The 23,673-nt window shown below is 39.8% G+C and overlaps 2 protein-coding genes across 3 annotated transcripts; both read right to left on the reverse strand.

Annotated features, from left to right (window-relative positions):
* Positions 1-3,796: 3,796 nt before the first annotated feature.
* Positions 3,797-8,444, reverse strand: LOC113953712 (cytochrome b-c1 complex subunit 7). The gene is made up of 4 exons (XM_027657141.1): positions 8,376-8,444; positions 7,068-7,139; positions 5,218-5,384; positions 3,797-4,036 (listed from the first exon to the last, which is right to left on the reverse strand). Exons 1-4 carry the CDS (start codon positions 8,392-8,394, stop codon positions 3,959-3,961), a joined length of 336 nt encoding a protein of 111 aa, XP_027512942.1. The 5' UTR covers positions 8,395-8,444; the 3' UTR covers positions 3,797-3,958.
* A 1,246-nt stretch (positions 8,445-9,690) lies between these two features.
* On the reverse strand, positions 9,691-23,611 carry MTERF3 (mitochondrial transcription termination factor 3). Of its 2 annotated transcripts, none has more exons than XM_027657140.1 (8): positions 23,485-23,611; positions 22,686-23,036; positions 21,085-21,237; positions 19,925-20,114; positions 16,648-16,795; positions 15,318-15,389; positions 12,401-12,562; positions 9,691-10,179 (listed from the first exon to the last, which is right to left on the reverse strand). In XM_027657140.1, exons 2-8 carry the CDS (start codon positions 23,014-23,016, stop codon positions 9,985-9,987), a joined length of 1,251 nt encoding a protein of 416 aa, XP_027512941.1. In that variant the 5' UTR covers positions 23,017-23,036; positions 23,485-23,611; the 3' UTR covers positions 9,691-9,984. The 2 variants fall into 2 exon arrangements, with proteins under 2 accessions (XP_027512941.1, XP_027512940.1); XM_027657139.1 differs by having other exon boundaries at positions 23,583-23,606.
* Between the last annotated feature and the right edge of the window lie 62 nt (positions 23,612-23,673).

Genomic DNA, 23,673 nt, shown 5'->3' on the forward strand with positions numbered 1-23,673 from the left:
GCCAGGAAGGTAGAGGTGCAGATACCTAGTCCCAGCACCACCAGCACTGAGATTCTGGGTGAGCCAGGAACTACCTGACACTGAAGGAAGCTTACAGCTCTGCATGGCCTGCAGGAGAGTTTGAGGAAACAGAGTTTTGGGATCAGGCCCAGTTCAAGGGTACTTAGATGCTAACATAAATTTTTTTACAATGGAGCTGGTTGCCTACAGAATTTTCAAGACATTAGCCCTTTGGGCCCTAGACCAGCTAAATGATGCTTTGAGAAGTGAAGAAGTCACCCTGGTCTCACGCTGAAGCAGCAGTGGCTCAGGTTGCCTCTGCCTGTTCTGCTCCACAAGGTCAGCCCTTACCCCAGCCACAGTTTTAGTCTGTGGAAACTGACTGCAAAGGCACAGCAGCACCGTGGGGAAACCCTGAAGATCATCTTGACCTTTGCTATCTAGAGAGAAAATGCTTCAAGTCGGAATGTGTTTACCATATTAATGCTAAAACAGTTCCATTATAATGACAAGCATGATGTTTCATCAAAATTCTTATGAGATTTATATGTGCTGTAGCTCTCCTTCAGATGGAAGTTGGATGTAAAACAAGCATATGTTTCTTGTTACAGTGCCGAAAAAAATCCATTGTTTCTGGGTTGACCGATTCAAAATTTAAAGAAATCAGTCTGACATAACAAACATGATCTTCAGCAATCAAAATGTATTTTTATATTTCACTATGTATTTAATAAAAAAAACTTCCAAGTGAAGCACAGGTTTGCTTAAAAGTGATGAAAAATAATTCAAGCTAAAACTGTCATCAAACTGGAGGATTAGCAATGTCAGCTCAGACTCTTACACACATAATTTTGATGTAGTGAACTCAAAGTACAAAAAGATCTCAGTAATTTATGGAATCTCTATAAAATTCATATAAAAACCCCTACATTAACCAAGATGAAGGTTTCAAAATCAGGAATTAGGAAATGCAAGATTCACTATTGCCTTGTGCATTATGATATGACCTTAAATTGCAGGCTCACATTTTTCTCAGTAGGTACTCCTCTCATTCAGGAATTCTTTTCAATCCTCTTCAGTGCACAGCTGAACTTTGCTTCCCGAAAGCACTTGGTACAGAGGTCACAAATGTATCAGCTTCTTTGGAAGTATTTCTGCACTGACCGTCAGAGGAATAAGGATTGTGAGAATCCCTGTGAAATTTGCTCCTTGTACCACCATTGAGTGTATGGCCGAATATCAACACTTTCACCTAATATTTTCAGAACAGATCTACTGAACTTAGATATAGATGTGATTACTCTGCACTTCTGCAGATGTAGCCCCAAGCACCCACATATTAAGCATTTAGCAAAATTCTTAGTGGGCTTCTGTAAGCCAAGTGTCTTTCTCAGTGTTATAGAAGAACCTGGTGACAGCAGCAGAAAGAAAATCCAGTTCTCCAAACCAAAGAATGGTCTTTCCTTCGGCATCAGACTTTTCTTCTTTTTACACCTCTGGCAATTTGACCCCCTTTACTGTTATCAAGCTTTTCCTTAAAATGAGGCAGCTTTGCAGATAGTGAGCTAATGGCTGCACAGTCTGTGGTCATTGACTGAGGAGCACATAGCCTGCACAAGGAATATGGCAGGATCCCACAGAGAGCTGTACAGGTGGGAAGGAATCATTACAATTAATGGCAGAGCTGAAAACCCATTTTTACAAGTCCATTCCTTCCCATCCCAGATATTTTTAACGATAAATGCAAGTATTCAAAAATGGGAATCACGCTGACTCTTCAACTTTTCACCAGCAGGATTCAGATCTTACATAGAAGAAAACTCCAGTTTCTTCTAGCTACAGATTAATGTTTGTTTGCTCAGCGTACACCGAGGGGAACACCAGAGGGTGAAATATGAAATGTCTTCCAAGTTACTCATGCATTAGCCAGCAGTTCAAGCATACAAATCTCACATCACATATTTTAGAAAAGAGTTTACAGTCTCTAACACAAAACTGCTACAGCTCCTGGTTCCCAGGCAACAAATATCACTCTTGCACCCACTTCCTTCCTCACCATTTTTAGATAATCCTAAACGTTTCAAAGAATACACCTCTATCTCTGCTAAAAAAAAAAAAGACAAATAATATTTCCTTCAAACACCCTTCTAAAATACAATAGTATTCAGTGAATTTTTTCAAAATACTTCCAACAGGAGATTACTGCATATTTTAGAAATTTAAAGTTAAAAATTATCATTCCAAGGCAGAAGCATCTGGAAACACATCTAAATGAAAGCTGCTAAACAGCCTCAGTGAACAGGCAACCTCTTAACCTGGCTTCATTTTTCCTCTTCCCCTTGAGCTGCCATAAAAACATAGAAAGATTCTTATTATTAACTTCTACTACTCATCTCTGACTCTTAAGATGTTACATTTGAGTGTAAGGGCATCAGTGATTTCGGATGCTTTAGGCCAATTGGAGCATGGTTGCTTTGCACTTCACTCAAAGCCTATTTTTAAGTGCCTAATGCCAACAAAGTCCTTTTCTCTAAACCAAGTAATTTTTGAGAGATTTTTTCCTCAATCCAAACTTACAGTCAAATAAGCAGTGACTGTCTTTCTACAGAATTATAACTTTTGTAGAAATTTGAGCAGCTATGCCTTTCAATTATCTAACGTAAATAGCTCTTTAGACTTCTAATATTATTCTAACAGCTAATGAAATAGTTCTAATTCCATTAGAAAAGTATATTCTAATAATTCCATAAAGAGAAGTGAAATTTCATGCCCTATTTGTCTCCTGGGAGAAAAACAGAAAGTTCTCAAAAATACATCAAATTATATATGATTCAATCACTAGATTTTACTGTAGGAGATGTAAGAGACTTTAGCAAGCAGACAAAGGTTAATAACAGGGCAACAAGCAAAGCTAAAAGACAGCTTCCATTCTAGCTTCTAATCCAGTAGCATATTTCACTGATCATATCAATTGAAAACTGCAGGTGTGTTTTCCTCTTTTTTTTTTCTAAACTACTCTAGCTTTTGGTAAATGGAGCATTGCATTTGGCAGACAAGCATGTGTAACAAAATGAAAAAGACAAAAACCTTGAGACTATCACAGAAGTCATACAGGCACATCTAATACCAATATCTGTCTCAGATTAACACTACCATTAAACCATGGAAGACTAAAGGTCTTCAGCCAGTAAGAGCCAGTACTTTCTGGACACCAAACACTGTAAACTACAGCATGCTTTAGGTGATGAAAAAAATACATGGGAAGTTAAATATGTTCTTGAAAGCACATCAGAATACCACTTTTACCCTTTTAAAGAACAAAAATTCTAAAGAAGCTGAAGTGAGACAGTCATTACAGTTTATATGAAAATAGTCTTTTAAGGACTAACAATGTATATGATACAAAAAGCTAGTGAAATATTTCCTATTTTATGACTAAGGAATCATCTATATTTTCCATTTTTTTAATATGTATGTGCTCAGATGCACAGGATATTACACTCTGCTGTCTTACAATACCATTGTAACATCAAACACTGGTCCAGTATTGTTATCTACAGAGAGAAGTGACAAATGAAATACAAACTCCTTTTTAATTTAACAAAGCAACTAGCACCAACAGCCTTCAATGTTTCTTACCTAATCCTACAACTGCAGAAAACAGCTGTACTATGAAAAGAGTAAGAATCAAAAAGCTGGACTGAAGACTGCATACCACTAAACTAATATGTAATGTATATGTTCATAGGAAAGATCTGAACATTAGCTTGTTAACATTCAAAAAGAACTCATCCAAGATTTTTTACTTCGACATGTTTATTTTGGTTGGATGAACAGACTCAATGAACAAGCTGAAATAGTATTCTTCAGCCACACAATTGCCTCTCTGTGGACTTTTATAACTAAATGTTTAAAAATATCAGAAATACGTGGATATTTTCATGAAGTGGTTCAATAGTTACTTCTTATTCCATGCTTCCTTTTCACGTCTCTCACGGATTACTTCTTTTAGGTATGGTTCAAGATAATGGTTATCCTAAAAAAGAACAGAATATATTTAAATTTATAGTGAGGTCCAGAAACATCTCAAGTCATTCCTACAGACTACTTGTCTCTCACTCCTCCTCAGATTTGACTAAACACCAACCTAACAAGGGAAAAAAAAAAAAATCAAGCCTTACTTAGCCTGAAAAGGTAAACTTTCTATCTGCCAAGTCTGCATTGAGAAGTTTTCTACTACAGCAACCACTAATGCCTAATTCCTCACCAACATTAACAAGCAAAGGGATGCTTCCAGCTACAGCTATAGAGCAATGTTCTTTTGGCAGATACCCAAATGTACAAGATCCGCTTTAATTAGTTTAAAGTCCAACTATAATACTCTGGAGAATCTTTTTTTGAGCTTAACTCCTAAAATTTGGGACTTGGTGGAAACTTGTAAACTTGAATTTGGTGGAACACCTTGACCATGTTTAACACTTACAAACCAAACTACTGCTTTAGGAAATATGTAACTGGTTATCTGATGCAGCAGTTACTCAGATATACCAGCAAGACCACAAGAAAAATCCTCTGCTTACACAGAGACACATTAATACTCATATACTATCCTATAGTCAAGAGTTTAGCAATAAGATTCTTCTCTGCCTGGTAATCTGGAGAAATCTGAGGTGGACAGTAATGCAAAGTATGTGAATCAATTCACTTCTAAAAATAAAAATTAGTTAGATCTGAAAAGGAAAGTGTAGTTTGCTTTTCAAATTACAAGATGATGCTTATTTTAGTGCAAGATTTCCCTTTAACTTATTCTTCCTTGGCACCTTCATGAATAAAACCTTTGGCTCAAGATTTTCTATAAGATTAAGATATTAATCAGAAAAGCAAGAGACCTTTTGTAAGAATTTCCAAGCTATTTACAGAGTATTTCTTTATCTAACAGCTTAGAAGAAATATTTTGTCTGAACACAATGTGCTATCATTCCGAGCTGCAGCTTGAGCTTCTGTCATTGTGAGAAAAATTTAGTAATTTCTACCAAAAACCAGAGATTTCTAAACAGCCATCAAAAGCTGTGTTTTCCAGAGGTGTTCCGTGAGACACTGACTCATGTACTCATTATAAAGAACACGTAAGCATGTGTCTCTTCAGCAAATGACAATCCCAAAGACCAGTCACAGCAGTGCCATTTAAGACTGCCTGAAAACGCTGTGTACACGCACCTCCTCATACTTCACCCACTGGTCTTTCGGAAGGATCTGATGTTTCAAGCTCAAGTCCAATGCTCGCTTTATGCGAAATATTCTTTCATTGTAAAGATGTTCTGGAAGTCTCTTCAGTGCTTCTTTTACATCATCGTCTTCATACAATGTATCATCTCGCATTAATCCTGCACCAAGAAGTATCACTGAATAAATATTCCTAAACAAGATTTAGGATTGACACAAGTGTTTCTAAGTACCATGGGCAAAACACTTCCAAATGCATAATCATGAAGAAAAAACAATCCAGGAGAACCATTAATTGCTCACAGAGAACATGCAATTCTAAACACTTGCTTTCACATACTCTACCTACTTTTTTTTTTACTCCTTTTCCTTAAGAGAAATAAGGAAAATAAGTATTTTATTCAATGTGTTTAATAAGAAAATATCCATACAGAACAGTAACTTTTCTGGATCTGAGGGGTGGACTTATGCTCATCTATTTTTATATCTATATTTAAGATGACTGTCTAGGCAAAGGGTTTAAGAGCTCTGAATTCATTAGAGTTGGTCAACCACAAATGTGACTCCTTCAGTACCGAAGAATTATGCTCTAAACTCCCCTATCCATAATGACCAGATCTCCACTGATTCTATTAAGCCATGGAAACCTGAAGCTCTGTGTTCGTGCATGAGTTCCAAATCAGAAGTTAAATCGGGGAGAAGCACCCTGTCTTCTCAAAGCCAAGAACACTTTCACACCATTTGTGGAACAAAGAGTTCTTGAAACTCAACCAACTCTGCTTAAAAGGTTCAGTATTAGCAAAATAGGACAAAATATTATTTCTGTAGCATTCCAAGACTGATGCAGATTACAAGAGTATACCTACTGACTTGTGGTCAAAGGTTTTGGTCTCACAATAAAACAAATCTCTTTTGAGTCATATATTCTTGAATTCAATTTTGTAACCTATTTCAAAGGCACAGGGAGCACTGCTGCTACTTTAATCACGACATTAAATTTGGTGTTTCTCAGTTTTTAGTCACATTTCCAGAAAAGCAGCAGAAGTAAGAATTTCAGCAGGCAGACATAAAAAGAGGCGCTAAACACTTCATCTCTGGAGGAAAGGTCTAAGCTTATTCCTCTACAGTTGTCTTGCAATTATTTTTTCTAGCTTCCCCAGGACAGGTATATTAAATTCCTTTAAAAGATTTGCACTTATTGTGGTCAGCAGCAAATTACAAGCACTGAATATTCAGGTTCTTATTCAAGAACAGTTCTGCCATCTAAATGGTTGAAACAAATTTGGTAACAACTCTGAACTAAGTGAAGACAATACCATTAAGACAGTCTTCTCTACTTAAGGAAACACTGTTTTGACACCTGTTCCAGTACTGTTCAGGCCAGGGTGACACGAACTGAAGTTATGGTGACACAAAGGGCAGAACTAACTAAAACCTCTTCTGCACTTTGGATACTTTGCATAAGTATTGTGGACAGACTGACTGCTATCAGTGGGAACCTCTCTAGCTTCAAGAGCAGTCTTTGAGTTCAAAGATACTGGCTGGTAAAAGTGACTTGGTGAGGAAAGGTAAATAATCAAGCTTTCAGGACTGCTCTGTGAAAATTTTTTCAACTGCTCCAGCTTGACCTTAGCTGTTATAAGTTAATTCACTGAAAACATGAGCAAACAAAGAAATAACAGAAAAGTCACTGATTCATTACTAGATACAAATCACGATGAGTGAAGCTACTGCCAACCTTTCTCCTCCACAAAAGTAGTAGCTAATTTTGATCAAAAAGACAAGCTAAACTGCGTGTACATATGCCAATTATGAACCACAGCTAAATTCAATCCAACACTTACCAAGCTTGTTGAACCCAGCTGCATTATAGTACCACTTGCGAATGCTGTCTATCAGGCGACCACCTCCTGCGACTGAACGTGACCATCATCAGTTGCAGAGCAAGACAAAAATGAACATTACACATTGCTATGACAGTACACAAAAATTCGCTGGCCTCCTTCATATGCAGTAATATAACACTGCCTCAAGTTTGAATCTGAACGTATACAGCTTGGCCTCTCTACTTCTCAACATCCCTTAACTGACACTGACCAGGTAGAAGGACTCATTATGTACTGCAGTTCGACCTGTTTCACGAAATTTCAATGTGAGACTGCTTTAAGAGTTTAACAAGGAACTGGTCCATTGTTCCAAAACAGCACCAGCACTTCTACGCTCCATAACTCTTCCATGAGCCAAAATGGTAGCGTTCTACAGAAAGCAAAACCGTTATGCTTTTCAAATAATTTATCAAAGTTCCACAACAGTGGGTTAATGTGATTTCGAGGCCAGTATATTAATATGTTGTTAACCTTTTGCTCTCCTCTCCAGTTACTTGACTGCTATTCCACAGCTTCCTTTATCAAGAAATTGCCTAAGTGAACCAGAAAGTCAACACTGAAAAGTACCCCTCAACAGAAAGATTAAAAAAAAGTTTTAAAAAGAAAACACAAAAATACAAAGACACCACACATAGCACATTCATCTTTCATTAAATGTGATTCTGGATGGAAAAGGTGCATTAAAACATAATTAAGTACGATGGTACAAATACCATTGAAGTAATGCAACAAGGGGTACAGCACAATATGGGCAATGCAGCTCGGGCAAGCTGTCTTATGTGACTTTTAAGACGTTTGTCTTACCAAGTCACCCCAAAAAAACAGTGCTACGTGTGATACCAGTGCGCCATTAGCGCACTATCCCATTCGGTTATTTACTGACTCCTGCGTGCTTTAGGGCCTGAGAAGGAATAACCTTCCACCAGCCGTGCGTGCATTCAGTACCCGCGCAGGACAGTGACACCCGAGGCCCCTCCGGAGCTGCCCAAAGGCTCCTCCAATGCTCCCGAGCACCCAGAAAATCCGGGTATCGGAGCCAGGCTCCCTCCACCACCACGAGAGGGACGGCAAGGAGACCCGCCCGCCAAGGCTGTGCCGCAGCACTCGCTACCCCCGTCAAGGGCACACGGTGCACACCGGCTCCCTGGTTCTCCCTGTCCCCGTCGCGGGCCGCCTCGCTCCCCAGCGTTGTGCGGGTTGAGTGCAGCGCCACAGGTGCAGCAGTCGCGACCCTGACCCCAGCCCCGGTGCCCCCCGCCTCCTCACCAGACGCCCTCGCCGCCATCTTGACCTCTGCGCCGCGCGGCCTCCTGGGTAACCCGCAGGGGCGGGCGCGGGCCCGCCAATGCCGCCCCGCCGCCGGCGCATGCGCCGGGTTAGAGTGGGGGAGTTTGTGTGTGCGCAAGGATGAACATTAGCGAAAAATAACGAAAATAAAATTTAGCTTTGTAAAGCACTGTAAGCAAAGTACCGATCGATCACAGGAAGAAGCAGAAACCTCTCTCTGCTCAGGTATCGCAGCTGCCCGGTGAGCAGCTCTGCATTCTGAGGCACAGATAGCTGCCTCTCTTCCCAGCAGTTCCTTCAGGAATGGATCACTGCGTTTTAAAAGAAATAAAATGAATATGTGGGATTAGTCCAGAAATACGGCTGCAACAGGCAATTTTTAGTCAGGAAAGCAAACAGCACAGTCCAGAGTGCACCAGGCCGCGAATGGTCTTTGCCGTGTTGTACCCAGCGAGCCCCAGCGAATCAACGTGTTCAATCCAAGGCTGCCAGCCCTTGTCAAGAATAGCCGACTACAATAAGTTGGGTAATTCTGGCCCAAACATTTCTTCTAAAGATTCTTTTTTCATCTTAGAGCCACAGAGTTTTTTACATGATGCTCAGAAAGTTCTTCTATCCTCTCTCCTTTTCCCTTCTAGCACTCCCATAAAATCTTTTGCTTCCTTTCTTCATAGTGTTTCTGGGAAGCTATTTTGGCAGAAGCACATGCATTTAACATTTCAAAGAAACTGGTTTAGCTCTGGCAGCGATCATTTTTACATTTAAAAATAACAAGAGAAGTAAAAGCTCAAAGTTTGAGGCATTCAAAACAAATTAAAACCTCACAAATCTCTTTGGGGTGTGGGGAAAACTCTACAAGGGAAAGAAAAAAGTAACTTACATAAAGATGCTTCTAGATTTCAGGGACACTAACAGTTTTATTTTCTTTCTGGAATTTGCCTTGATTCAGTTTGCTGATTTTTTTTTTTTTGAACATTTCAAACCAGGTTTCACTGCACAGCTTTTAGGATATTAATTTCTGCAGCCAGCTTCTCAAGGGAACACCTTTGTAACCTGTTGAAAAAAATGCCTTTTTGTATGAGGAACTTCACATGAGTAATAGTGTACTTTTTTGTACAGGGAAAATAATAACATTAGCTCAAGCAGGTAAACACAACACTTCTTCACTACTGCATTAGCTTGCTATTCTAACTTTTGGGAAAGAGGGTGAAGAGAGAAAAAGATCATTGGCAAGACAGGGAATAGGTCACTAGCTAGTTTTTCCATTTCTCAAAACTCTGCCATTATCGAAAGAAAAAAAAAAAGAAGAATCTACTTTAATTTACTTTTCTGCATCATCCACTTTGAATAAAGTTAGTGATTAATGACAAGGATTGCATTAACAGCAATCCATGGAATGAGTATTCACTCAATCCTTCTGAAAAAAACTTTAAGTTACTATAAATATTACTGTGAGCCTTTAAATCCTACAAATGTTTCATAAGCAATGAAGTCTTAAACAAGTAATAAAAAAGTTTAGAGTCCTTAAAGGGGATTGGTTCCATAAAATATGTTTATTTCATAACTTTATTATTTTTTACATGTGTTACTAAAGTGTTTTTAAGAAATTTTCGAAGTCCTGTATAGAAGCTTTGGCAATCTCTGTACAAAACACCTCATCAGGCAGGGATACCAGCTGGTCCAGAGAGATGTAGCTGGGTTGTGCTGGGTCATACTGGGCTCTTCCCAAGAATGCAAGAAACATGTGCCTCTCTCTGATTCGTAACAGCTTTGAGTTGAAAACCTAAGAAAGAAAAAAAGGGAAGCAATTTTTAGGCTGTCTAAATTTCAGACTACAAGGCATCTAAAATAAGAGCATTTTTTAGACCAACTGAAGATCTAGGAAGAAAACAAATCATTTGCATATTTTCTTCTAATTTATGTCAAACACCAGGTAGGTTACATTTATATATGAATTACCTAAACTCTGAATGCCTCAATACAATACACTGACCTACATACACAATCAGACAGATACAACTTTCAAGCACGTTAGGTTTTTTACTTATATATAACAACTATATTATTTTTGTGTAATCACAGCCAAGTAAGTGGAGAAGAGATATTCAGAAACAGGGAGCATTTTCCCTATACTATCAGAAGCATTTATTGTTACAGACAGATTCAGATGAGCATTGTTACAAGGAAGAAATGAACAGCTGACCACATGGCATAATGTGAACGAAGAAATGGCACAGTGGCAAGGGAAAAGGTGAGTGGCTGTGACTGCTGTCATAACACAGCTAAAAGGCAGAGTGTGGTGGTTCAAAACAACTGCTTGTCTTCTGCTGCACTGCAGTGCCTACCTTTGAAGGTACCTGTCACAATAAAAATCTAGACAGTGAAAGGTGAGAACAATGGTAAGGGAAACATCAAAGAAATCAGCAGAACATCTAAAAAGAGAGGGAAGTGGAGAAGATGAGATGAACAGTTAAGTCTTAAAGGCAGATATCTAACTCTGCATTTCTGAGCAGTACTACTGCAGAGAGAGTGGCTAGAGAGGATAATGGTGAAAATATGAATGCTACAGCAAGCAGAGATTTTACTAAAAAAGAGAGACTACATTGATGAAAGAAGGATTTCACAAGGATGCAAACTAATTGAACTAGGAGAGAAACAAAACTACTGTTCCTCCTCTGCCTTCCTTGAATTTTAAGAGAGTGTCAGAAGACAGGAGAAAAAAATTTCACCACCATTTGTGGAGTTAGCTGATAGAAAGAATGGTTACAAGAACAGCTGTAATATCAGAGAGCATTTGATGAAAAAAAATCCTGTATACCTCTTATTTTCAGCATTATTGTAATTTGGGATAGAAGCAAGTACAGATAGAGACATATATATATTTGTGAATGCACAAGTTAAAGGCCAGACCACCAGACTGACTTGCACTAACCATATCCTGAAATTCGCAGTTTTTGAGGATGAAAGGGAAGGACAGGGAAGAGAGGAAGTGACTGTGCCAAGAACAAGGAATAGAGGTCTCCACTTACCCTTCCAAAGAAAGGGAAGAAAAATAATGAGGTGAACCACAAAGCTAACAATAAGACAACTGAGAAGGAAGTGAGAAAGACCTGTGGTCACTTATATATCAAGGAGGGCAAAACTGACACAGATTGGAGTTACTGCAAGCATGCTCCTTAAGTAAAGATATATTAAACAGCAAGAGAAGCAATCAAAATCCTGGGAAGCAGTTTTATTTCCCCATATAATTTTGGCTTTTTAGCCAGTTAGATTCTCTACTAGACTTGCTTTATAAGAAAATTATTTCAGTTCAGAAGCTGCAATTTGTCCTTTCACTTTTACCTTTTAAGAAGCTAGTGCAACTGCATGTCAGCATTGAATGAAGTGACTACAGCTTTCAACTTTTGAGAGGAAATAACAGTAATGAGGAGATAGAAAAAAATAAGTAATCAGGGAACCAATCTGTTTTCAATCCTGTGATATTTTAGCAATTGCCACAGCAATAGGAACACCAGTTTCTCTTCTCTTTACACTCTCTTTTCAGATCCTAAATCTCTAAAATTAGTTTTTTAAGTAGACAAATCTGAAAGAAATGTTCATATGTATACATGTTATCTAATGAACAGATCTTCTGCATAATCAGTCTTCCCTTGTGTCTCTTAGGTAAGATTTCAGGACAAACAAATCCCTAAACAGGCAGTAATCTCTCTTGCATGAATCCAGAAGAGATAAGATGACTACCTCTGTTGAAAACGTAAAAATTCACAAGACTGGGGTTAGTGATGTAACGTGTCAGGGGAAAAAAGGCAACACTTCCACACTGGAATCCTCCATGGTCTCTGAATTGCCAATATAAGTTGTCCCAGTTACAGTAAAAGCCACAGGCAAGTTGAAGAATTCACACGTGAATTCACTGCATACAGTGAGGCTCCACCTTCAGCACCATATTAGTGAAGTGGCTGTGACAAAAGCACCTACAATTTATTCCCAGATTAACAACTCACCTGAGGAAAGCGAGTAAGCATGTGGTGGGGAATGCCCATTATGTTGTGTAAGTAGTCAAATGTCTGTTTGAGCCTCTTTTTACTTGCAGTTAAAATCTTGGGGGTTTTATACACTATCTGTTGAATTTCATTGCGTTGAAAACCAAGTTCAATCTGACAAACCTGAAAAAGAGCACAATTTTACCTTTACAAGTTAGCTACAGCAAACTTGACTTATTTAAATGTCCACTGAAATAAACGGATGTAAAATTCTTCTACCCTTTGTCACACAGCAACAAGAATGCATCCCACAATAATATCCACCACTTCAGTTGTTCTGAAGTCAGACAATGCAACTTATCATTCTGGATTAAAGTGTAATTTGTTTACAGAGTATCCCCAAAGTAAAGATGACTTCTGTGAATGCTATGTTTTTTTTCAGCTTGTCTGAGATATCAACAAAAACCAGTGTCTACATATGTGTGGCAGTCACAAGCATAAAAATTCTCCCCTAAGATCCTTCACCGGTTTCAATACCAAGCTGTCAAAAGACTGACTTTCTTGTTGTGGAGCTGCTGAGCTCTGTAAAACACAGCAATCAAACATTACTTCTTTGTTAATGTATCCAAGTTACATTTTTATAATAGGGAGTATAATTTCAGTCCTGTAGTCTTCAACTGGAGACTGTTGAACCTGAAAGAGATGTGTAGAATATGCAGTGTTATCAACTTATTTTACAGTTCAATAATGTCTAAAGTAAGATGTCTTTTTCAGAGACTGCCTTGACTTCAATTATGATTTCCCAAAAGGAAAACAAAACACATTTTTTCAATAAAATCATAAGCACTCCTCCCAGATTGCAGAATGGCAAGCAGTTCATTGAGTTGTTGAGAAAGGAATTCAGCATACAGGAGTGTCTGGTAACTCAGCCATTTCTTCTGTCTTCCAGTGACATTTACAAGCAGTTTGTTTCCAGCTATGAAGCGGGTATGTTTGTCAGTCAATATAACCAGACTTTTAAATCCAACCCAGGTACTACTTCAGTTGGCAAAAACGAGGTGCTTTTTGTTTGTCCAGTTTGATGTGCCAAGACTGCAGCTCTTTTCCAGAATTGCTTGGCAAATACAAAGGGAAGGGCTCAGAATCTGGGTTTTGAAGATACCTTAGGACTTACAGATCCTCACAGGGAATTGCTTCGAGAGGTGACTGTAATCAGGTCTTTCAAATCCTGGTTTTTCCTTATCTGCTTTATAAATATTTGTGCATCACAAAATACCAATCAACTAAGACAGCATTCAGGCATGAAAAGAAGTGTTTGCATTCAGTGGTATCTTCCATGGATCTGAGTTGGCAGTGGTAAGTTACTGCATTATGATACACAACCGGATAAGACCAAATGTTAAATCACTGCAGATGTAAAGCTGGCCCTACTGTAGGGGTAATTGTGACAAGAATCCTGACCTTTTATCTTCTACTCTTTGAAATGGAACAGCTCCCTCATGCCAGGACCCGTGAGCTCAAGTGTAAATTGCTTTGACTGCACTCAGTTTGACAGCAAACATATTTAATATTCAGTAACTCTCTAGGCCACATATGCTAATATTCTTACTGTGTAAGTCTCAGCAATATTCAACTTATTCTATATTATTCCCACAATAGGCAGTGGTAATGCAAGCTGTCAGGTTTTATTGTGTTAGTTAATCTCTAATCGTGCTGGATGAAACCTTCAGAGGATGGAACAAATAATAATCCTTCAGATCATTTATCATGGCGGGTATCTTTTGACAACCAGTAGTTGTTTCTAAATAACAGTCCATTCAAAATGAGGGAAATGACCTGATCACTTCTGAACTGGTGGTACATGGTTTCACTTTCCAAGTACTGCCCTCCCACCATCAGTTTAGGACATACAGGTCTGAACCCAGATTCTAAAACCGAAATATCCAACCTCCTGAAAGGCTAGAGCTTCTAATTACAAGCAGATTTCAACAGTGAGAACCTAAAAATCCTACCTCTCTCTCCCTCTCTCTCCCACACATGTTAAAAATAAATGCTATTTATATATATGTATTTGGTAGATAAACAAGATAGTCACATAGAACTGAGAATCTTAAAAACACGTTCATTATAATATACTGAATCCCTCGCCTGTGGAAACCATGTTCATTAAAAAGAAAGCACTATTAATTAGAACAGTCTGCTACTTTCCAGTCTCCTCCCTTACCACACACACATTTCAGATTGCAAGATTTCTAGTGTTTAATAGTTTCAGAGCAGTGAGTCTGTCTGAAAATTATACATTTTAATTCACAGTTGTGCATTATAGGATAATGGAATTTCACAAATTGTTATAATACATCATGCTGTTTGGCCTCGATGGCTTTATAGCACAATAATTAAACCAATACATAGTTACATTTTCAAAAGGGAAAGGAGTCCCTGTGGGTCTGAAGTTATTTACCCAACAGTTGTTAATAACGACCATCTGCTATCAGACAATAGGTGTCAAATGCACATTTTGGCAGACTAGCTACCTGCCAAGAGGAAAATAATCAACTGCACATTTCTTGCTCCTAAATACTCATGGACAGCCCAAGTTAGCAAAAACCCCTAATAATTAAGGGGGGAAAAAAAGAGGGAGTGTTTTTCTACTCATAAAAAATGGGTAACAATTTGTGTCATCAGATAGCAACTTTTGGCAGGAGGACACTGCATCTGAGTCCAAGACAATAAGATACTGCTCCGTGTATTCTATAAGCTTGCAAGATATAGAGGAAAATAAATTTTTGAGCAAAATCCTCAGTTATTTTATATCTCCACTAAAATTATTTCGTTAAATACTTTCTATGCATGATTCTCCTCTAGGAATTTTATCTTCTGTCAACTCTTGAACTATATGGATACACAATACACTTTTAATATCTATTCATAAACTCACCTGAAGATTTTCTTTTACAGGTTCTAATTTGCCAGTCAGTAGCCTTGGAAGACGAACTACCAGGTCCTTTGTCTACAATTAGGGAAAACACAAAAGGAGCATTACTGAAAGCTTTTTTGTGAATTCATTTGTGAAAGAAAGATCTCATATAAATTTTTTTTTTCTTTTTTTTTTTGCAGCTGGAAGAGGGATGCAATTCATTTTTATTTCTACACCAAGGAGGAGTTTGGATGAAGCAGCAGTATATTAAGAATGCAAAAAGTTACTCCAAAGGAAAACAAAAAACAACATAGGTGTTGTAAAGCAGATGGGAAAAGGGAGTAAAAGCATGCATCAAAAGCATGCTCAAGAGCTCTATCTCTCTCAGTGCTCAAGCTGTTTCTTCCCATCTTTTTAAAGAAGTTAACAACACACTACCCAATAAGGCTATAAAAGGATTTTTCAGCTCAGTGGAGTTTGTCTAATTCAGGATCTGGTTAGACCATAGTATAATGGCAATACAAGAAATTACTCCATGTCCACTAAGCCAGGTAATCACTTGTAATCCACCCTGAGTACAAGGCAGTGACTAAACCCTTTTCTGGGGAGGTCTCTTACCTCAAGCATAGAACAGCCAGCAACAGGCACTGTGACAGCTATGACTGTTCAGCTGATAGAAGCCAGCAAAGCAACCCTGATTCCACTTGGAATTTGACATTCATTGCAATCCTCACCTACTGTAGGAAACACCTAACACTGTTAGGTGTGGGAAACACCTAACACTGCCCACTTATTCCAAGCAAGTCCAGCTACTACCTCCCCTGAAGATCCCAAAGCAGGGTGCTGAATACCTACTAAGCACAAAGCATGGTACACAGTCACAAGCAAACCCAGAGGTTACTCATGGTGAACTGAGTGTATAATTTGGCATTTAGTTTGATATAACATTCACATATTAGACAATTTTTCAATTATGAGTTAAGTATTTTGCAGTATCTTGGGGAGATGAAGAGAAGCATTTAATTTTCCAGAAGTTATAAAAGGTGCTTGCTGTTTCAGTAATGAATTCAGTCCTCTAACTCACCTCAAGTAATAAAATTGGACATATACGTGCTTGTTTGAAAATAATCTGTAGTGAATCATCTTCAAAACCTGTACTTCAGGACTTCTGAATGTTAAGTGTCTACATCACTTCCATAGGCAGTTAAAACCATGTTACCCTCTTGTAAACCTCTATGTTCTCATGGTAACGTCACTGATGTTTGTGGATAACCTCCAAACACTTGAAATATTCATACTGCAAGGCCTTACAGTTGTTAATAAGAAAATAACTAAGGACTTCAGTCTTTACCTTCTTTACACTGAGACCAAGTTCATTTTTGAAGAAACCCAGTCTGTTATCCAGTCTTTCCACTGAAAACAACAGCAAATATGGAGCTCTCGAGACCATCTGAGCAATTTCTGACTTACCAAATTTTTTTGATTTTAGGTAAGCCACTCTAGAAAGAGAACAAAAACAAAATAAAATCCAGTGATGAAAATTTTATTGCCTCCATTTATTCAGTACTGCTTAAATTCCTCAGTGATATCTTATAAATGGACAGATGTTCTAGCATTAACATGCAACCCTGCCAAAAATAATTAGGATGAATTCTGCAGTTATCGTAAAAGCAAAATACCCTCCCTTCCAATTAATTAGAAGTAAAATAAACCTCAGATCAGAATGTCAATACTGAAGACAGATTTTAATTCCTTCCAGCTGTACTTAAGCAGATAACTGTGTTAACCTACATTTAACTACCAGCCTGTCTCCTAGATTGCAAACACATTAATAGATCATCATAGGGTATGGACAAGAAGATATATACAGCTTTTTGCTATTTTAATGAATTCCATTTCTACTGCTGAAAGAACATACATCTCTGTTTTGCCAATAGCACTGGAGTAGAAATACCCTACAACAACGTTATGTGTAGAGACATTGTCCGAAAAGACATTTCCAGATTAGCTGAAGTTACATTCGTTGCAATAGGTCCCTACTTTCAATCAGTGGTCCAATGATTAAGTAACAAATATCTGGTCATCAGAAAGGAAAAGGAGCTGACTGAAGTTTTTATGTTTAACAGAGCTTTCTTTCTTTCCAACTCAATACTTTTCCCAAACTTTGTTAAATTCAGTGAATGTGAAATCTTATTTCAAGTACTACTTGCAGTAGATGATTACCATACATGATTACCAGAAAAAGGAACAAAGGAGGGCAATACAGCACATAAAGAGAGACACAATTAATCCCATCTACAAAAGAACTGAACTACAGTTTGGAGAGATTTCCTTTGGCTGTAGATGAGAGTATATGGAAGTATTTTCTGTCAGATGAAAGCATATAAGAACTGGTTTTATCTGGCAGTAATTTAGATACTAAATGGATTGCAGAGTATTCTGCAGAAGCAGGTATTCAGCAAAAAACAGGCTCTGTGTTAAACCACATCTTGTGCAGAGAAAAAAAAATTACCTTCCAGTCACTACAGCCTCCCTCTTTCCACAAACCCTCAAAAATGAAGTCATCACAAGCCAAAAAATGTCCAGACAGAAGATACAAGAACAAGCTCTAGATGACCAATTCCTGATTGAGCAGGCACCCCAACAGAGAAGGTAGCAGCCTAAGCTCCAGACAATGCTGATGGAACTGGCTGCAGAAACCTCAAAGACAAGGAAAGGTTAGGAGGGGGAGAAAATCAGAACACAACAATAACCACCTGGCCCTTCAAAAATTATCCCATTATGTTTTGAATGCTGCGGCTTGGCTACACTATACTTCTTCCATTCATTTTTTCAAGGACACGGCTGCCAATCATCCCAGAAACGTAGCTAAATGAGCAGATGAAAAATAAAATCTTTTGGCTGTCCTGGCTCCTCTTGTTTTCTGTTAACAAGTCATTAAGATTCACACCTGAAGCATTTCTTCACATTCTGGAAAGGCAAGAAACTTAAAAGAGGGATGGCAAGATTGTAATAACCTGACTCCAGAAACTGGTATATTAAAGAAACACAATCATCCAACTTGGCCAAAGTTTGAGATACATCTGTGAGTGTTGGCACCAAGGTTAGCCCTCGTTCTACTACAGGGGTCAGCAGTTCTATGTAGCATGTTAACAGTTTTAAGTCATCATTAACAATAACGTAAAACAAAGCATCTGGTGCAGCTGCAGTACAGACACTGATTTGCAACTGTCAAAATTGTTATGAATTACGGAATGTTTTGACTTTTATGATGTTTATCTGAAGTCAAATGCCAAATCTATTGAAATTTGTGTTTTGTTTCCTAGCAACGTGGAATCCATAGCAATAAAACATTCCAGAGTGATGTAACCAATACCATGTCCATCTGCACTGAACTGTTTATGCAAAGGTGATACTCAGCTTTCAAAAGACAGCTATCTGAGACACATTCACTTCACAGCCTTCACAGCACACTTGCTTTAAAGCTTGCAGGAAAGCACTCACCAGTGTCAAACTTACTGAAGAATTGTAATGCAATTACAATTCTGAAATTGGACTGCTGTGTTCAGTCCCTACTTCACAAATTTGCTTTTCAGTGCCACAGGACTGTCAATGAAAAGCAAATTTGACTTCACAGAAGTGTCAGGATATTTATCATAGCAAAAAAAAATACTCTTTTCAGAAGAGTATAAATAACTCTGATATCTAGACTCAAAACTACTGCTGAAAAATTACACAGGTTCTCTTTGGATATTGTTTCTGAAAGGCCACTTACTGAACAGGAGGTTTGAAGAACAGAGAAAAAAGAAGTCAGGTCTATGTTATATATCCAGATCATGTGCTTGTTTCCAAATATCCGTACTTTCATATTTCTGTCTTGGACAGCTACTACATGCAAGAGCCAAGCAGACAGACTTTCTTTTCTGGAATTTTTAAATACTGAGAAGTGCTGAGTTCATTAAAAAAGGCATGTACATTCACACACGAGTTCTTCTGAAATAAACTGTTGAATTTGAAGTAATGTTAAGAATAAAAGTCCATTTTAGGGACTGAGGAACAGTGTAGGGCCATAAAGGTGTGAATGAAAACACACACACAAATTAGTTCATTGTAATCTTGTGTTCAGTCTGAGCTGGACAACAGGAAAAAACTGTTGTCAAAACCTTCTGCTGCTATTAGATGTCATCATGGAAGAGATCTGGTCTGCTTCTTTTACTGCAGAATTTACAAGGCAGATGTAGCATCTAGAAGAGTGGTTTCAAATCATGACTAAAGAGGTTAATATATTTCTACAAAGCCTCAGGGACTGACATTTTGGAATCCAAGCTGACGCAGGTAAAGCAAGTGGCCTAGGAGGGCAAGCTGCTTCCTCTGTGGCAGAGAGATAGGGATGGGCAGTAAAATTTGTTAATGGTCAGTTTTCAGGCAGATCAAGGTGTTGACTTGACTTATGATATCACCACACGTCAGTGCCAACAGATGGGAAGGCACAAGAACAAGGAGCCAGGGATTGAGTCAGAAAGGAAGCAGGAGGCAACACACGATCATTCAGGAAAGGTTAAGCCATAGGGGAAAGCAGATCTTCAACCCAAGGGGCTTAACACCCTGCTGCTCTTTGAAAGTCTTACCTGGTTTCTAAAGCTTCCAGATCTTCACCAAGGATGTATGGATTTTTGGTCAGGAATGGTCCCAGCTGATTGTCTTCTACACCCACATCCTTAAGAAACAGAAGTATTTTTCTTATATCTTTTTCAAAGTCCAAGGTCAGTAAGAGCTGACCTGCCTTTTGACGTTTTTCCACTTGGGATAGGTCAACTCCTACAACAAACAAAATTAAAAATTGTTTTAAATAAACTCAGACGTTACTTCCTGTAAATGTTTCACAAAAAGGCACATTGGAATTTACAGGACTACTCCTTTTTTTGCACTCATTTGGCATACTTTAATTGTTCAACACAGCAAGGTCATAACACCTTGTATGTTGTGGAAAGATTCCAGATAAAACAAGCAGTCATTTTAGACACTTTTGCTGAGTTTATTTTTTGAAGGAAGACATTTGCAGTGAATCCTGCATGTGCCATATGCTCTTGTTGCAAAGAAGTATGTGTGCAAGAAATTCCCAACTCCATTATACAAGGGAAGAGAACAACTGTGCAGTGAAGTGCCTTTATATACTGACTCACACACAGTAATTTGTTACTACATGTGGCCAGATTCCCCCCTCTCAAATACTTATTTCTCCAACCTTCTTCTAGTGTTCCTTGGATGTTTGGGCAACAAGGAGGTGACCAGCAACCTTGAACTCAGATATACCTGCAGTCCAACTGCTTTTTGATGAGAAGTAAGGTTCTTTTCCATCCTTCACTCTTGCCTCTAGTTTACTGTGCCCCACTTCTAAGGTTCTGCACAGCAACCACTCTCCTTCTTTCCAAGGATGGAGAACTGCATTTTCTTTTGCAGCAAATTAAAGCAACCTTAGCCAGCCCAAAAGAAGAGAGACCAATTAAGTTACATAGAGTGTTCCCCACCTCCAGAAGCTGTGAGAGATGCCTCCTCCTGGCACCCAAAGCACTAAGGGACTAAAACTAGCCAGCTTTGTTTTCAAGAAATATGGCATTGCTATTGAGTGACACAGTCCCCTTCTTTTTCCATTTACTCTGGATAATATTCTGCTGCTTTTTGCCATTAGTCACCATTCTCTCTTTCAAGTTTACAAGGAAACCAGTAAAACACAAGAATCTCCAAAGCTCCAGACACAGGCAAACTACACAAATAAAATCACACATACCTAGGTGGACAAGCTTTGCAAGGGTTTCTGAATGATCAACATAATCTCGGAGCGTGGTAGACTGAAGGGGAAGAATCGGTTCTGCGATGATCTGTACAGCTTCTTCCTCAGAAATCTCTTCCAAGGCAGATGAAGGTGGGATGTCATCCCAATCTAAGAAACAAATGTGGATGACCCAAATGCATTTTGTGAAAGACAAAGCTGCTCCCACCAAATGCTATACAGATCTCCTAAAATCCAGTTCAAAATGCAGGAACACTGTGCATGAGATGAATATTCAACCTATTATTTGGAAACATAGACTGTACTCCCAGTTTTTGCCTCTGTTCCATCTCCTTGTCACTGCTCATCAGCTCTTGCTCATGTGTCCAAATCAGTATAGTACCCAGCCAGCCTGCCTTCAGTCTGCTGCCTTGATCACTGCAGTTCCCATCACCTTCTTGAAAAGGATCTCCTTTCATGTCTTCACAAATGCATTCTTCCCTGATCATATCCAGAAAAAAGGCTACTGCAAAGATTATTTTTCATAACCTGACAAGCCCACTATTTTATGCCTCTTTTGAATCTGATGCCTGAAATATTCTGAAAGTTAAAACAACTGCATTTCACAGCCAGCTCCAACCAAGCTATCATGTCTTATCCATTACAGAATGGCTGCTGACTGCCACCACCATTAACAGCAAAAGAAATCAAGCTCCATTTCCTACTCACTAAGGTTTCAAAGAGAACATTATTATGCTTGTTTCCCCTTAAGTGTTTGAAATCACAGAGCTCAGTGACTTTAAAAAATGCTTCTATAAATGGATCTATTCTTCCACTGACAGGAGCTCACAGCAGCTAGATTTACTGTTTCCAGGCTGGCTGCTAGCATCTTCCTAAATTATCAGATTGATTATTGATCAACAGCCCTGATTATAAACTCTTCAGGAAGGGGGTTTTCTGTCCCCTGTACCTTTGCACAATGCCATCCTAGAGACTAGGGCAGCACTCTTCCATGTCAAGAAAACAAAGACACACCAGAACTACCAAGACAGATTCCACAGTAAGTAGCATGATCCTAATGTTTCAGGAAGAGCTGCACACTGTATTTATCTTCTTTCATCTCCTTTCCTCAGGAGACAGTTGGACGAGCATTTCTCGTCAGAGCACTGCTTAAAGCAGGCTTCACACTGCTGCCTCCTGTTGTCCGTTCCTGATCATTCAAACGGCTGTATTGCGTGAGTGGACTCCCCCAGCCTTGTTCAAAAAAAACCCCAAACAAAACCCTCAAACCGATCCCCTTAGTTTGTATCAGCAGGTATGTGAGGGAAAGGCAAACGCTCAACTGCTGCAGGTAGATTTATCAAAAGAAAAATCCTTCAAATGGCAGCTCCAGACCTACATTTCTACCCAAAACATTTTATCTTCGTCTCACCTTAAAGGTATGCTTTGGATGACACAGTGACCACAAGAATATCTGCATTAAGTATGGGGCTAAAAGCAAGTGTAAGTCAGGAACTCCAGATAAGTGTTTTAGATAAACGGGCCAAAAAAAAGAACCCAGCTGGGGTTAAATCACAACATACTGAAAACATGATTTCAAGATTCGGGAAACCTCTTACCTTCATTCAGTATTTTTGCATTCAGATCAGGTAATGTTTCTACTTCTGCTTGTTCCTGTTTTACTGGTGAAGGCAAATTACTTTCCAGAGGAGAGAAGGATCCATCCTTGGCACTGTCGGGCGCGAAACAGCTTCCTACAGACGCATGCCTGCATGCCTGTGGTCTCCACAGAACACCGTCCTTTCCGGCGGGCAGCAGAGCCAGAGGGGCGAACTCACGGCAGGTCCGTGCGAGGCTCCCGCAGCTCCTCAGCCTCCGAGGAAACCGGGCAGCGCGGGCCGTGTTCAGCAGGCAACACCAGCGGGAGGCCTGCCGGGCCCACAGAGCCATCTCCACCTCAACACAGCATCCTGCCGGGAGAAAAAGGGCTGAGGGGCGGCAAAGGCGCTGCCTGCCTGGCCGCAGAGCCGGGAGCGCGAATACCCTGGGCGCTACAGCAATGGCTCACTACAAAGCACCAAGGAGATGCCTTAAGGCTTTAAACGCGTGGCAAACGGAGGAGACAAAACTGGGAGAGAAGCCGGGTCTGAAGGCCACTGCCCGCCGTCCTGTACGACACCTGTCCCTTTGGGAGTACGGGGGAAGCCCAGCCAGGACCTCAACCCTCTCCGCGGGACAGGGCCCTCTGCGCAGGGCCGTCACCGCACAGCGCCACAGGGCGGGGGAGGCTGGGCCCGGGCGCGCCGCGCTCGCCGCCCCTCGCAGGCCTCCCCATGCCGGCAGCCTCTGCGTGTGCAGGAGAACGTGGAGACCCTCGGGAGACCACGGAGACACCCCCAGGACCCGCCATCACCTCACCTGCCCCGCTCGGCGCGGCCTGACCACGTGCGTGCCCCGCCCCCAGCCCAACCCAGGCGAGACCATCCGGGAGGAAAGGGGGGGGAGGGGGAACATACAGGCACCAGAGTGCTTCCCACCGCTTGCTCAAAGGGGGCGGTGTGGCTCCACCTCTCCCCCTCCGGCGCTGCCTTCGTCCCTCCCTCGCGC

Source organism: Corapipo altera, unplaced genomic scaffold (genome assembly GCF_003945725.1).
Source record: "Corapipo altera isolate COAL_440 unplaced genomic scaffold, ASM394572v1 52b, whole genome shotgun sequence".
Taxonomy (NCBI): Eukaryota; Metazoa; Chordata; class Aves; order Passeriformes; family Pipridae; genus Corapipo; species Corapipo altera.